Here is a 10,933-nt window from a genome sequence, read left to right on the forward strand (position 1 = left end):
AGAACCCCCACCCTTGAATGTTGCTCTAGGATCTTTACTGCTCCAATGGATGTCTCCTTCTAATCACTCAACCTTGTGACAAACTCGTTTTTACCCTTGATCTTAAAGGGCTTTTTAGATACTTTTATAAACAGTCGGATCTGCCCCGGGCAATTTTATATAACATGGTGCCCACTGTGTTTTAAAGAAATTATTTTGTCAATAAAAACCTCTCTTTAAACGTATCGGATCAAATTTTTCAATATCTGTGTATTTTTAAATGTGACATTAAACGCGTAAATCATACTGTTATTATAAATGTTGTTAAACGAAATGTTATGTTGCCAAAATTTAGTGATCATTCTTATCTTTCACCTTTTTCAATTATTTTCTTCTCTTCTTCTTTTCTTTCACTTCATTACCTTCAAACCAACGTTATTTTCTACACACATGTACAAGACAATCATCATAGATAAAATCAATTCAGTGAAAGAAAATCATACCAAGAAGGAAAATCCGTCCGGTAATGGCATATCACTATACAGTGTGTAGTTTGAGACATTAGTAACCTTATTGTACACTTTCAGAGCATACCAAATGTAAGGACTGTAATGATTTGGGTCACTTTAATAAAAATTACCCAGGATGCAAGTACCATAAAGCTATATCCGCCGATGATGGTAAGTTGAGCCTCGACCTGCCTTTAGCCACACAAGCCAAGTAATAGACCATCTCTTCCACATATAGTTGGGACTCGCAATAAGAAGAGAAAACAGAGCGCCAGTGTTAAAGCAGAGAAGAAAGCAGTGAAAAAGAAGAGAACAGCATCACAGGCTGTAGAGTGTTCCAGTTGTGGGAATGACGACCATGCTTCTCCTCGTTCGCCTCTTTGTCCTAATCACATACAATCAAAGGACGAGGCCATTTCATCTGTCCTTGGCCATGATTCTACTGTTTTTGCGAGGAAGCTTCCTATCGACAGTGCCGTTTTACCACAGTTTCGTGAAAAGTTCAAGGAAAAGGTCATCTCCTGCTGCAAGGACATCAGAGCTATAGTGTTTCGCTGCCAGCTATTTGTTAATGCCTATCTCGTGCATAATAAGAATGCCATTCCTTCAGAAGTCTTCACACAGCAATTTTGGTATTCTGTTGGACAACTCGTTACGGGCAAAAAGGTTACTCACAAGAAGGCGCTGAACGACGACATCAAAAATTACTTTGATGACTTTAAGGAAAAGCATCCGACAATAGTAATCAGTCAGAGCTTCACTAAAGGTTACAGCCACTGTCTCACAGAAGCCGCCAAGGATATAAGCGTTTCGTATACTAACTCTATTGTTGAGCTTTTTGAACAACGAGTGCTTAAATATCTAACCTATAAGCTGCAAAACATGTTTGTTGTTCGTATTGTTATCACTACTATAATTTCGATTTCTTAGTTTCTAACCATTTGTATTTGCTTTATTATAATCAGAGCATGAAGAAGGCCGACGCAGTGGAAATATCAAAAGCATACTGCTACCAAGTAATTTGCAAAGGCGAACCCAACTGGCCTGATAGAATCATGCTTAGTAAAGAAGACAAAAGCAAGATAGAGATGCTATGCAAAAGCTTTGAGAAACTTATAACGGAAAAGGTTACGCTGCTTTCCTTATCATCCGATCCCGCCAAGTTTACCAAAGCATTATGGCACATCCTATCCTCGTATGAAAAGGAACATGACGAACATGCAGCTTACGATGTCCGTAGATTACCGTTACCCAAGCGCTTCTTCCCTTTCCCCCTACCTTCGCTCCATTGGCGTTTCATCTCCATAAGCATCAACTCGCTCCTCCCATTCATGTTTCCCGGTACACCTCCGAAAGGCTATACAAATCAACTCGAAAAGTTTTATCAAGTGTTCAGCTTTAAGAAGATGGGATTTGATAGGTAAAAAAAGAAAAAAAAAATTTGGCAGAAATGTTGTCATTGGTATTTACTGAATTTCATTTTTTGTGACAATAGTTTAAATGACCTTAGGACAAGCCAAGAGACCCTATTCCGTAATATCGTCCGCTCGGATGGCTTCACTGTCGATTTTCTTTTCAGTAAGAAAGGGAAAGCAAAAGAAGAGAAGACCATCGAAGACCATCGGTTGACTTTGGAAGATTTTGATTATGCCGAAGTCGAAGCTGGTTACAGGCCCTGCTTCATTGATCCCGGGAGAAAAGACGTCTTCACAGCAGCGATCGGGCTGGATGATGAAAAGCACCAAGTGCGAAGATGCTCTACCAAAGAGTACTATCACATAACTGGTAGCACCAGGTATTCAGCAAGGCTGGAACAGAAGAAAGCAGACAAAATCAAGGGCATCGAAAGTGATATGCCAACTGTCAAGACAGGCTCCAAAGCCCAATATCACTGTTATGCAGCATACATCCTACAGCACTTGGAAGTCTTGTTTTCTTTCTACGGTGATGACACTGCCAAAGATCGATTTCATTTATACCAAGGACGGAAACGTGCAGCAGACAAAATGGTAAATATGCTAGTTAATGGCAGTACAAAGTATAACGAGGATCTCAGATTGAAGAAGAGAGAAGAAAAAGAAAAGAAGGGTTCAAAGAAGAAGAACAATGGCAAGGCGGCTTCTCAGAAAAGACGAAAAAAGAAGAAGAAGGGAGCACCAGAGAAAAAGAGTATAGAAGAAGGGACATCAAAAGTTAAAGTGGAATTGGAGAAGAAAGATAGGTAAAGTTCATAAGCAATCATCATCAACAACTTATAGAAAGTAACATGTTTTTTGTAATAGTGCATCAAATGCCAAATGGAGGCCCCAACCCTTCAATATCGGTGATGTCAAAAAAGTGCCTCTCATTGTATTTGGCAATGGTATGTTCGCTAAAGACAATGTCGCATTCAAGGGTCACCGATGTGGAGCGGTGGGTGTTTTGTGGCGTGCACTCAAGCGACGTGAAGCAAGCGGAGACTTGGTAGTACTTGAAATTGATGAATACAAGACGTCGAGAATATGCTCGTGCTGTTCGAACGATACTTTGGAGAGGTTGAAAGGCGTTAAGACCTGCAGTATACTTGTTTGTAAGACATGCCATATACTGTGGAATCGAGACGTCAATGCTGCCAAGAATATGATGAAGATCAGTAGTACCATTTGGAAGAAGTTGGGAAGACCGAAAGAGTTTACGCGACTAGAAATATAAGACTCCCCCTACCTTCAACATCGCTGGAACGAATCCAGTTTGATTTTTACAGGTAAAAAGAACAAAACCTTATACTTTCTAGTATTGTGCAAACTGTCTAACATTTCTTAACGGTCTACTATTATCTTACATCCGCTTAAACTTAATTTCCTTATCGTCTAAAAATTTTGTGTGTGTTGACCAAATCTAAAGTTAATAAACTGTATATAATTATTAGTCTTACCATACATTTGCTTTTATCGGAGTACTTTTACCGCGATCAGAATTCAACATGATCAACAGCAAAAGTGTTGACCACAATATTCGTTGCTGCTACAAAATATAATATCAACTTATGCTTCGACAATGTTTCGTGTCATTATCTGACCGCTGACTAATCAATTGCATGTTCATCTAACTGAAGTAAAAATTGATCAGATACTGAGCCGTTCACAAACAAACAAAATGAAGCCCCAGGCGGAGAAAACTTTATTTCTCGATAAAGTTAAGAAATTCTTTCAGTTTCATAGAATCTAATTCCTTTTTGTTTCTATTTCCTTGTTCGTTAAAACTCTTTCTACATTTACGAAAGTTGAATGTCACATCCATCGCCACCTATTGCAGGTGAATTAGTCGTTGTTGCGCTGAAAGCTGTAAGTTTAGCTGACCAATTTTACAATTTGTATTGTCACATATTTATGGCTTTTCTTACACTTTAGGAAAAGCTGCAGCACAGAGTAAGAAACTTATCTTGATTTTACCGAAGAAAGTCTTACATGTATTAAGTGTTTAAGTTCTCGCATGTTAGGCAGCAAAAAAACAAGATCCATTTTGTGTCTTTAGAGTTGGCGATATAATAAAACGAACAAAAACCGATTATGGAGGGGGATTATACCCTATATGGGACGATCAGGTATAACATTTGCTGATTGACTACGTTGACTATACTTACTGACATGATGCTCTAGGTAAATATTCCTATATCAATTGGGCAGCATGAACTTCACATTCAACTTTTTGATAAAACTACCAGTCCCAGCAATTTGATGGCAGAAGGGTTGGTTGATTTACGTAAAGTGCTCAAAGAGAAAGAGCATGATGGATACTTCCCACTGAGTTTCCGGGGAAAACCAGGTGCAGGCGTGATATATTTAGAATTGACCTTCTATTCTGCTGTAAGTAATATGACCTTTTTATTCTATCGTAATCGTACGTTCTGACCAATCACCATAGGTGAATGCTTCAAGGCCTCAGCAGCAGGTGAGATATCAACAACCAGCAAATTATCCACCTAGTAGTAGACCACAGTATCCTCCTCAGCATGCGTATTCTTCTCAACATGTGTATCCTCCACTACAGCATCAACTTCAGCATGCGCCTCTTCCACCGCGACCTATTGAACATCATCAAGCAGGGCTACCACATATACCTCAGCAACAGCCTATGCAAAGGCCATTATCACAATATAATAGTATTAGACATACAGCACCCAATCAAATGCGCCCACTTCCTCATTCGCAACAGCAACAGCACAGACCACCACCGACGCATCAGCAACGGCCTCTACCGCAACCACCCATTCAACAACAACATCATCCATCCGCCGGTACTGCTCAAATAGTCTCTCCAATGACTTCTGCTCCTCAGCCATTATTATCAGCACCATATAATCCAGTACCATCTCTTGCTGCAAGGCCAGCAAATCGTAAGTGTCTATTTTTCACAAAATTTAGAGTTTTTTATGGAAAGCATGTTTATAACACTGATATTTCTACGCAGTAAGACAATCTTATCCTCCCGCCGCTGTAGCGGGTTATCCACCACAACCACCTATTAATCCAGGAGGCTTTCAGGGCCCGTCAATGCAGCAACATCACTCTTACCCACAGTTACCATTAGCCCCTCAGCCACTTCAACAGCAGGGATTCTATCCTCCACAACATCATCCTCATCCGCCCATGAATGGTATGCCTATGCCTCTACCAGCCGGCTTCCGACCACCGACAGCTAATGGCTATCCACCTTATTGAAACTGTAGAATGAAGACTATAAACTATGAAACAGCTCATTTCGAAAATACTGAATAATTACTTAGCGTTTTCATGCCAATATCTTATTCTGGGCAGTTTGTAACAATTGTACTCCATATAGTGCCTTTAATAAACGTATGTATAATTTTTATCTCAAAGTTATTAACGCTTCGATAATATTGGGAATTAGATTACTACTATAAACAAATAGTTTTACTTTTAAGAGCTAGATACATCGACTAATTCATGTTTGACTTTACACAAGGCGAGTAAACTTTCAAATTCTCCAGAGTTACGGCACATCTTATAGAATGCAGATTCTGAGTTTTCTAACAAGGTCAACGGGTTGTCGAATTCGACGATCTCTCCTTTGTCCAGCACTAATATACGGTCGTATTCAATTACAGTATGTAGACGATGAGCAATACACAAAATGGTAGCAGACGCAAACTCTGTAGATATGGTTTTCTGAATCGCTTTATCCGTATCAAAATCTACGCTGGCTGTGGCTTCATCCATAATAACAATACGGCTACGTTTCAAAATAGCACGAGCTAAACAAAGCAATTGCCTTTGACCTTGGGAGAAGTTCTTACCACCTTCTGTTACAGCTGTACTTAAATCCTGGAAGACATTAACATTAACTTCATCCAAGGTTGAATCAGAAACAAGGGTATCGACTGAAGGTTCTGATGCGTCTGCTGTTTCAGAGGCAACAGTAGCCATTTTGGTAGGTAATAAATGTACACGTCGTAGCGCTACGAAAATTTCTTCATCTGAAAATTGATCAAATGGATCCAAATTGGAACGTAGTGAACCCGAGAATAAGGTTGGATCCTGAGGGATAATAGTCAAATTGGATCGTAGATCTTCTGTTCCAAGATCTTTGATATTGATACCGTCAATAGTTATTGATCCTCGTGAAGCTTCTACAAACCTGAAGAAGGACAAAGCAAGAGTTGATTTACCGCTGCCGGTTCTACCAACAACACCAACTTTTTCTTGCGGTTTGATATTGAATGAAATGCCTCTCAAAACTGGCTCCAGATCAGCAGCATATCTGACCTCTAAATCCTTTACTTCGACTGCACCTTTACTCGGCCACTAAAAGTTATGAATATGAAATTCAATAAACCCAATAATTGAGAGGACACATCACACATTATTAAACTTACTTCGGCGGGTGGTCTTAATTCAGTAATAGACGGTGCTTCTTGATCCATCTCCATGAACTCGACGACTCGTTCAACTGCGTTGAAACTCATCTCAAGACTAGTATAACGACGGATACCCCAGAACATCTATTATACAGACATTCATTAACCCATGCGTTCTCTCTGCCGGTCATTCGTTTAATATTCTCAACTTACCTGATCTGTAAAAAGTAATACAAAGCTAAGACAGAATCCAGCAAGGGAAGCATTCATCGTTTCACTGACACTCAATAGGATGATAGTACATGTAAAGCAGTTTATCACAGCACCAGTAAATGCATATCGAATACTGATCCAACGATTTACAATCCATGCGTAATAATAAGGCCGGGCATTGATATCAATGTAACCCAACATTTCACGTAAAAATCTACGTGTTGCACCGTAGGCGCGAATTGTAGAAATACCAATGATTGTTTCGGTGAAATTGCTGAATAGGGGTGAACGAGTAACTGAATCCATACGTTTGAGTTCACGGGATGCTGATACAAACTTAACACCCAACCAAATATTGACAGCAGCTACAACCACCATAGGAAGTAGGAAAATGGGTAAGACGGAGCCGACAGTAAACATACTGGAAATGATAATAACCCATTGAATGACAAAATTCATGAGATCATTGGGTATACTTGAGTCGATGGTTTCGAAGTCCTTGGAGAAACGGTTAAGGATACGGCCAACAGGTGTGGTATCAAAAAACCTGAGGGGTGCACGAAACACGCGGTGCAAAAGCTCTGCATAAAGTGATCTATTCGCGGCCAGAACACCCCAAAAGAGCACTGCAAAACGAGCACTACCAACGATGATATTGCTGAGAGTAATCAAACAATAAATACTGAGATAATAGTTCAAATCAACGGACGCTGTAGTAGATATTATAGTACTCGATTCAGTGACAATATCACTGTTGTTGAGCGTGTCAGAAGTGGAAGATATTATCATCGGAAAGGCATACATGGGTTTGGTGGAGGGAACGATCGTTTGATGCTGTTGGAAGCTAGCCAGATCATTATCGGCTACTTGACTTGTGTAAGAGTTGGACCACTTTTTGATCCACCAGCTTTCAGTAATGTCTAAGCCACGAGAACCCAACACTAATGCTGCCATAATAAACCAGAAGATTGGGCTACCCACCATACGTATGTACATACTATAAAGACGCAATTTGACCATACCAGTAGCTTTTGTCTCATCTTCAATCAACGCACGTGGCTTTTTAGTTGCGTTATCACTTAGATTTGCTTCGTTGGAATCTAAGGCTAATGTTCCTTCCACACTCTGTTCTTCTGCTGCAGATTCCTCTTCTTCTATAGTATCTTCTTCATTTTCATCAACAATAGAGGCAAAGCCTTCAGAGCGTTGTAAGACATTAGGGGCTCCAACGAAACTGGCACGTCCATTATCAATATGAACAATATAACTGCAACCCTTCAAGCAAAGACTCACATGGTGAGTGATCAAGATACGCGTACGGTCTTTCATTAAGGGACCCAGCAAGCATTTCTCATACAAATGTTTGGCAGTATGCGCTTTAGAGATGTTGAACCAAAGGTTATTTCAAGGAAACTTAACCATAGGCAATAGCATTTTTTTAAACTTACCATCAACCGCACTCAAAACATCATCCATAAGCACGTTCTGGGCCCGAGAGTAGACCGCACGGGCTAATGACACACGAGCTTTTTGACCACCAGATAATGTGATACCTTTTTCGCCAATTTCCGTTAAATCCCCATCTTCTAAAATTGATAGATCCTTATTCAACGCACAAGCGTAGATTGTTTGTTTGTAACGAGATTCGATGTAAGGCAGTCCAAACAGGATATTGTCGCGAATGGACGCATTTTGTAGCCAAGCAACTTGTGACACATACGCAACAGCATACGGCAGTAGCCAATTTTTAGAGTCCACATCTTTTAGCGTATCAAAATCTTCATAAACTGTATCTGTGATAGGTTGACGAGGACAGCGAACTTTTCCTTCAATAATGATAGCTTCACCCAACAAACTTAGCATCAGCAATGTCTTCCCCGAACCAGTTGATCCACTGATCAAACTGAGCTGTCCATTGGGGAATTCAATATTCAAATCTTTCAAAACGAAACTACTGGACATGGTGGCATTGTTAACTGTTGGGTCATCAGAATAGCTTTCTTTACTCCAGCCTACTGTAGCGTTTTCGAAAGCGATGGTGATTGAATCACTGCTGTTGCTCTGTCGGAGCATATTATCTTCAGGATTAGGAGGATCAATTTCGACCTCAGTAAGGTAAGTTTCAATACGTCTAACACTAATCAATGCTTGATAACCCCAGATCATGCATTCAGGCAATACATTCAATGCGAATCTTAATTCATTGAAAACAGTAATGGCTGTGAAGGCGATGGGTGCGGTCAAATCACGTCCTTCAATCTTGGTGAACGACCAGAAGGAAATCAGAGTGACGAGAATAGGTGAGCCTTGCCACAAGAAAGTAAACAAAACTTCTGAGAGATAAGTAATGCCAATATGATGTAATTCGAGTTTTCTAGCTTCCATGATCCGTTTCTCCCAATTGTTCTCCCAAGCAAAAAACTTAATTTGGCGGATGCCTTGCAAAACTTCATTCATCAGCGCAATACGTTTATCGCGAGCTTCCATTAATTTGTCTTGAGTTCGTGCAAACATCTTTGCATTGTAATGATTTAAGGGCAAAACAATAATCATCACCAATAAACCCAAAAAGCAGGATTTACCAAGTAATTTGTACAAATAGTAGATACCAACCGTCAATTCGGTGGGAGCAGCTATTAGAGAAAACCACCAAACACTGAATTCTGACACACGTTTCGAATCTGTACTCATCAAGTTTACGATAGTACCCGTTGTTGAGCTGACATCGTCTTTATTCTGAACAGACTGCTCTTCTTTGTTTTCATTTTTCTTGTCATCTTTCCCATCCTCTTCTACCTTGGGCGATTCTACGGCCAGATCTCTGCGGCGTAATGTTTTACGATAAATTTCGATGTTCAACATAGCCCTAATAGGCACCTCTACACATGAAGAGGCTTTGATCATATAACAGAAGCTTCAATAAGGATAAACGATTGTAAGGAGCATAATTTCATGTCTTACCATAGTACCACAGTTGTCCAACCATTAAACCCAAAGTAAAGATAGTAATTCCTAAGAAAGCTACAATGACAAAGCCTTTCCTAAGAGATTCGCTGTCTTTCACGCCGTTCATTTTCTCAATCAATTGTAATAATTGATTGACGAAAAATGCAGGAGCATAATATGCCAATGAAGTAAAAATAGCCAAAATGAACTGAATGATAAAAGCATTTTTCTTGACTAATATAATGCGTTTCATCAGACTTTTGCCTCTTGTTGCGCCGAAGATATAATACAAGTTATGACCACGGAACTCTGGAGGAAGCGTAGGCAAATCATCGTCATTTAACGATTTTTTCTTATAGGCTAAGTCGATCAAAGGTGTGACCCATTGATAATAAAAATACGAAAAAATAGATGCAACATTAATACCAGCCACTTGCTTCCCCGCGTCATCGACGAAAGGTGGACCACGTTCTGTTGTAGCGGTTGTATAAACGAGATCAGTTCCAATCAAAACGGACAAAATATTTGGAAGCATATGGATCCATGATTCTGACGGACTATTGACATAAGCTTCGTATAAGTCTTGCGCCGCAATAGACCAGAAGACAATATAGATTATAAACAGATGAACATTTAAAGTCCAACCCCAGTCATTCGGGAGACAATAGCGCCGTGACACTAGGACTAAAACAGTTGTATACAACCAAGCGATAAATTGAGTACAAGCAACAGCAATAACAGTCCAATTGCTCGGTTCTTGACTGTTAACAACTTTATAAAACGTTAGAGCGGCTAAAGCGGAGAGTATTATGGTGCCAAAAGTAATTCGCGTCAAGCGATGGGTATCGTCATTGTGAGGAGCTGATAGATCTCGTTTGTGATCGAACCGGAGAGGTGCTGAATCTGTTGATTGCGATCTATGTAAATGTGAACGTTGTACTGCCAAAATCACAGCACTTGAACAAATGATAAGCGCTAAAATGCCTGATAAAAGGGCACTTATATCAAGACGGTCCATCAATTGATAAGGCAATGAAGTGAAAGGAAAAGGCTCTAGCAAACTTTTTTTTTGTAACTGTTCTTTTTACTTTCTTTTGGGTTGAAACGGTAGATCAAGATCATGTACAAAAACGGTTAAGAGCGGTTTGCTGCGGCCTGTCATTTCCTAAACCCCGAAAACTTCCTGTACGATTAAATTTGTTGGATGCCTGTAATACAGTAAAAATTGATCCATATACAGGACTTTATACCTCCCGCAGCTGGTTTTTGGTCTAAGTCTTCTAAGGACATGCGAGTGCATTCCGCAGCAGGTCCATAAAATTATAGTTTTGCCGATACTTTTTACAAATGATATTGATTCAGAAATAGACAACAGCCTTCATCTTGGCCTATGTTTTCTTTTTATTTGATCACTTTGCATCGGGAGTTG

The 10,933-nt window shown here is 39.8% G+C and overlaps 5 protein-coding genes across 5 annotated transcripts; 3 read left to right on the top strand and 2 right to left on the bottom strand.

Moving 5' to 3' along the window:
• Positions 1-941: 941 nt before the first annotated feature.
• BDF20DRAFT_940138 (uncharacterized protein) lies at positions 942-2,221 on the top strand (the record flags this gene model as incomplete). Its single annotated transcript, XM_053084783.1, has 2 exons — positions 942-1,379; positions 1,454-2,221. Coding segments are annotated over 2 exons (897 nt in total), but the record flags the coding sequence as incomplete, so codon positions are not given.
• On the top strand, positions 1,982-2,251 carry BDF20DRAFT_870029 (uncharacterized protein; the record flags this gene model as incomplete). Its single annotated transcript, XM_053081028.1, has 1 exon — positions 1,982-2,251. A coding segment is annotated over one exon (270 nt), but the record flags the coding sequence as incomplete, so codon positions are not given.
• A 300-nt stretch (positions 2,252-2,551) lies between these two features.
• On the bottom strand, positions 2,552-2,858 carry BDF20DRAFT_870034 (uncharacterized protein). The gene has a single exon (XM_053081029.1). The coding sequence runs from the start codon at positions 2,773-2,775 to the stop codon at positions 2,611-2,613; it is 165 nt and encodes a 54-aa protein (XP_052936459.1). The 5' UTR covers positions 2,776-2,858; the 3' UTR covers positions 2,552-2,610.
• Positions 2,859-3,680: 822 nt separating this feature from the next.
• BDF20DRAFT_870042 (C2 domain-containing protein) lies at positions 3,681-5,329 on the top strand. The gene is made up of 5 exons (XM_053081030.1): positions 3,681-3,811; positions 3,878-3,895; positions 3,967-4,071; positions 4,127-4,333; positions 4,392-5,329. Exons 1-5 carry the CDS (start codon positions 3,755-3,757, stop codon positions 4,938-4,940), a joined length of 936 nt encoding a protein of 311 aa, XP_052936460.1. The 5' UTR covers positions 3,681-3,754; the 3' UTR covers positions 4,941-5,329.
• A 78-nt stretch (positions 5,330-5,407) lies between these two features.
• BDF20DRAFT_906115 (uncharacterized protein) lies at positions 5,408-10,522 on the bottom strand (the record flags this gene model as incomplete). Its single annotated transcript, XM_053083237.1, has 6 exons — positions 5,408-6,292; positions 6,364-6,489; positions 6,559-7,268; positions 7,290-7,934; positions 8,007-9,452; positions 9,520-10,522. 6 exons carry the CDS (start codon positions 10,520-10,522, stop codon positions 5,408-5,410), a joined length of 4,815 nt encoding a protein of 1,604 aa, XP_052936461.1.
• Positions 10,523-10,933: the final 411 nt, after the last annotated feature.

Source organism: Mycotypha africana (genome assembly GCF_025528875.1).
Source record: "Mycotypha africana strain NRRL 2978 chromosome Unknown BDF20scaffold_5, whole genome shotgun sequence".
NCBI lineage: Eukaryota > Fungi > Mucoromycota > Mucoromycetes > Mucorales > Mycotyphaceae > Mycotypha > Mycotypha africana.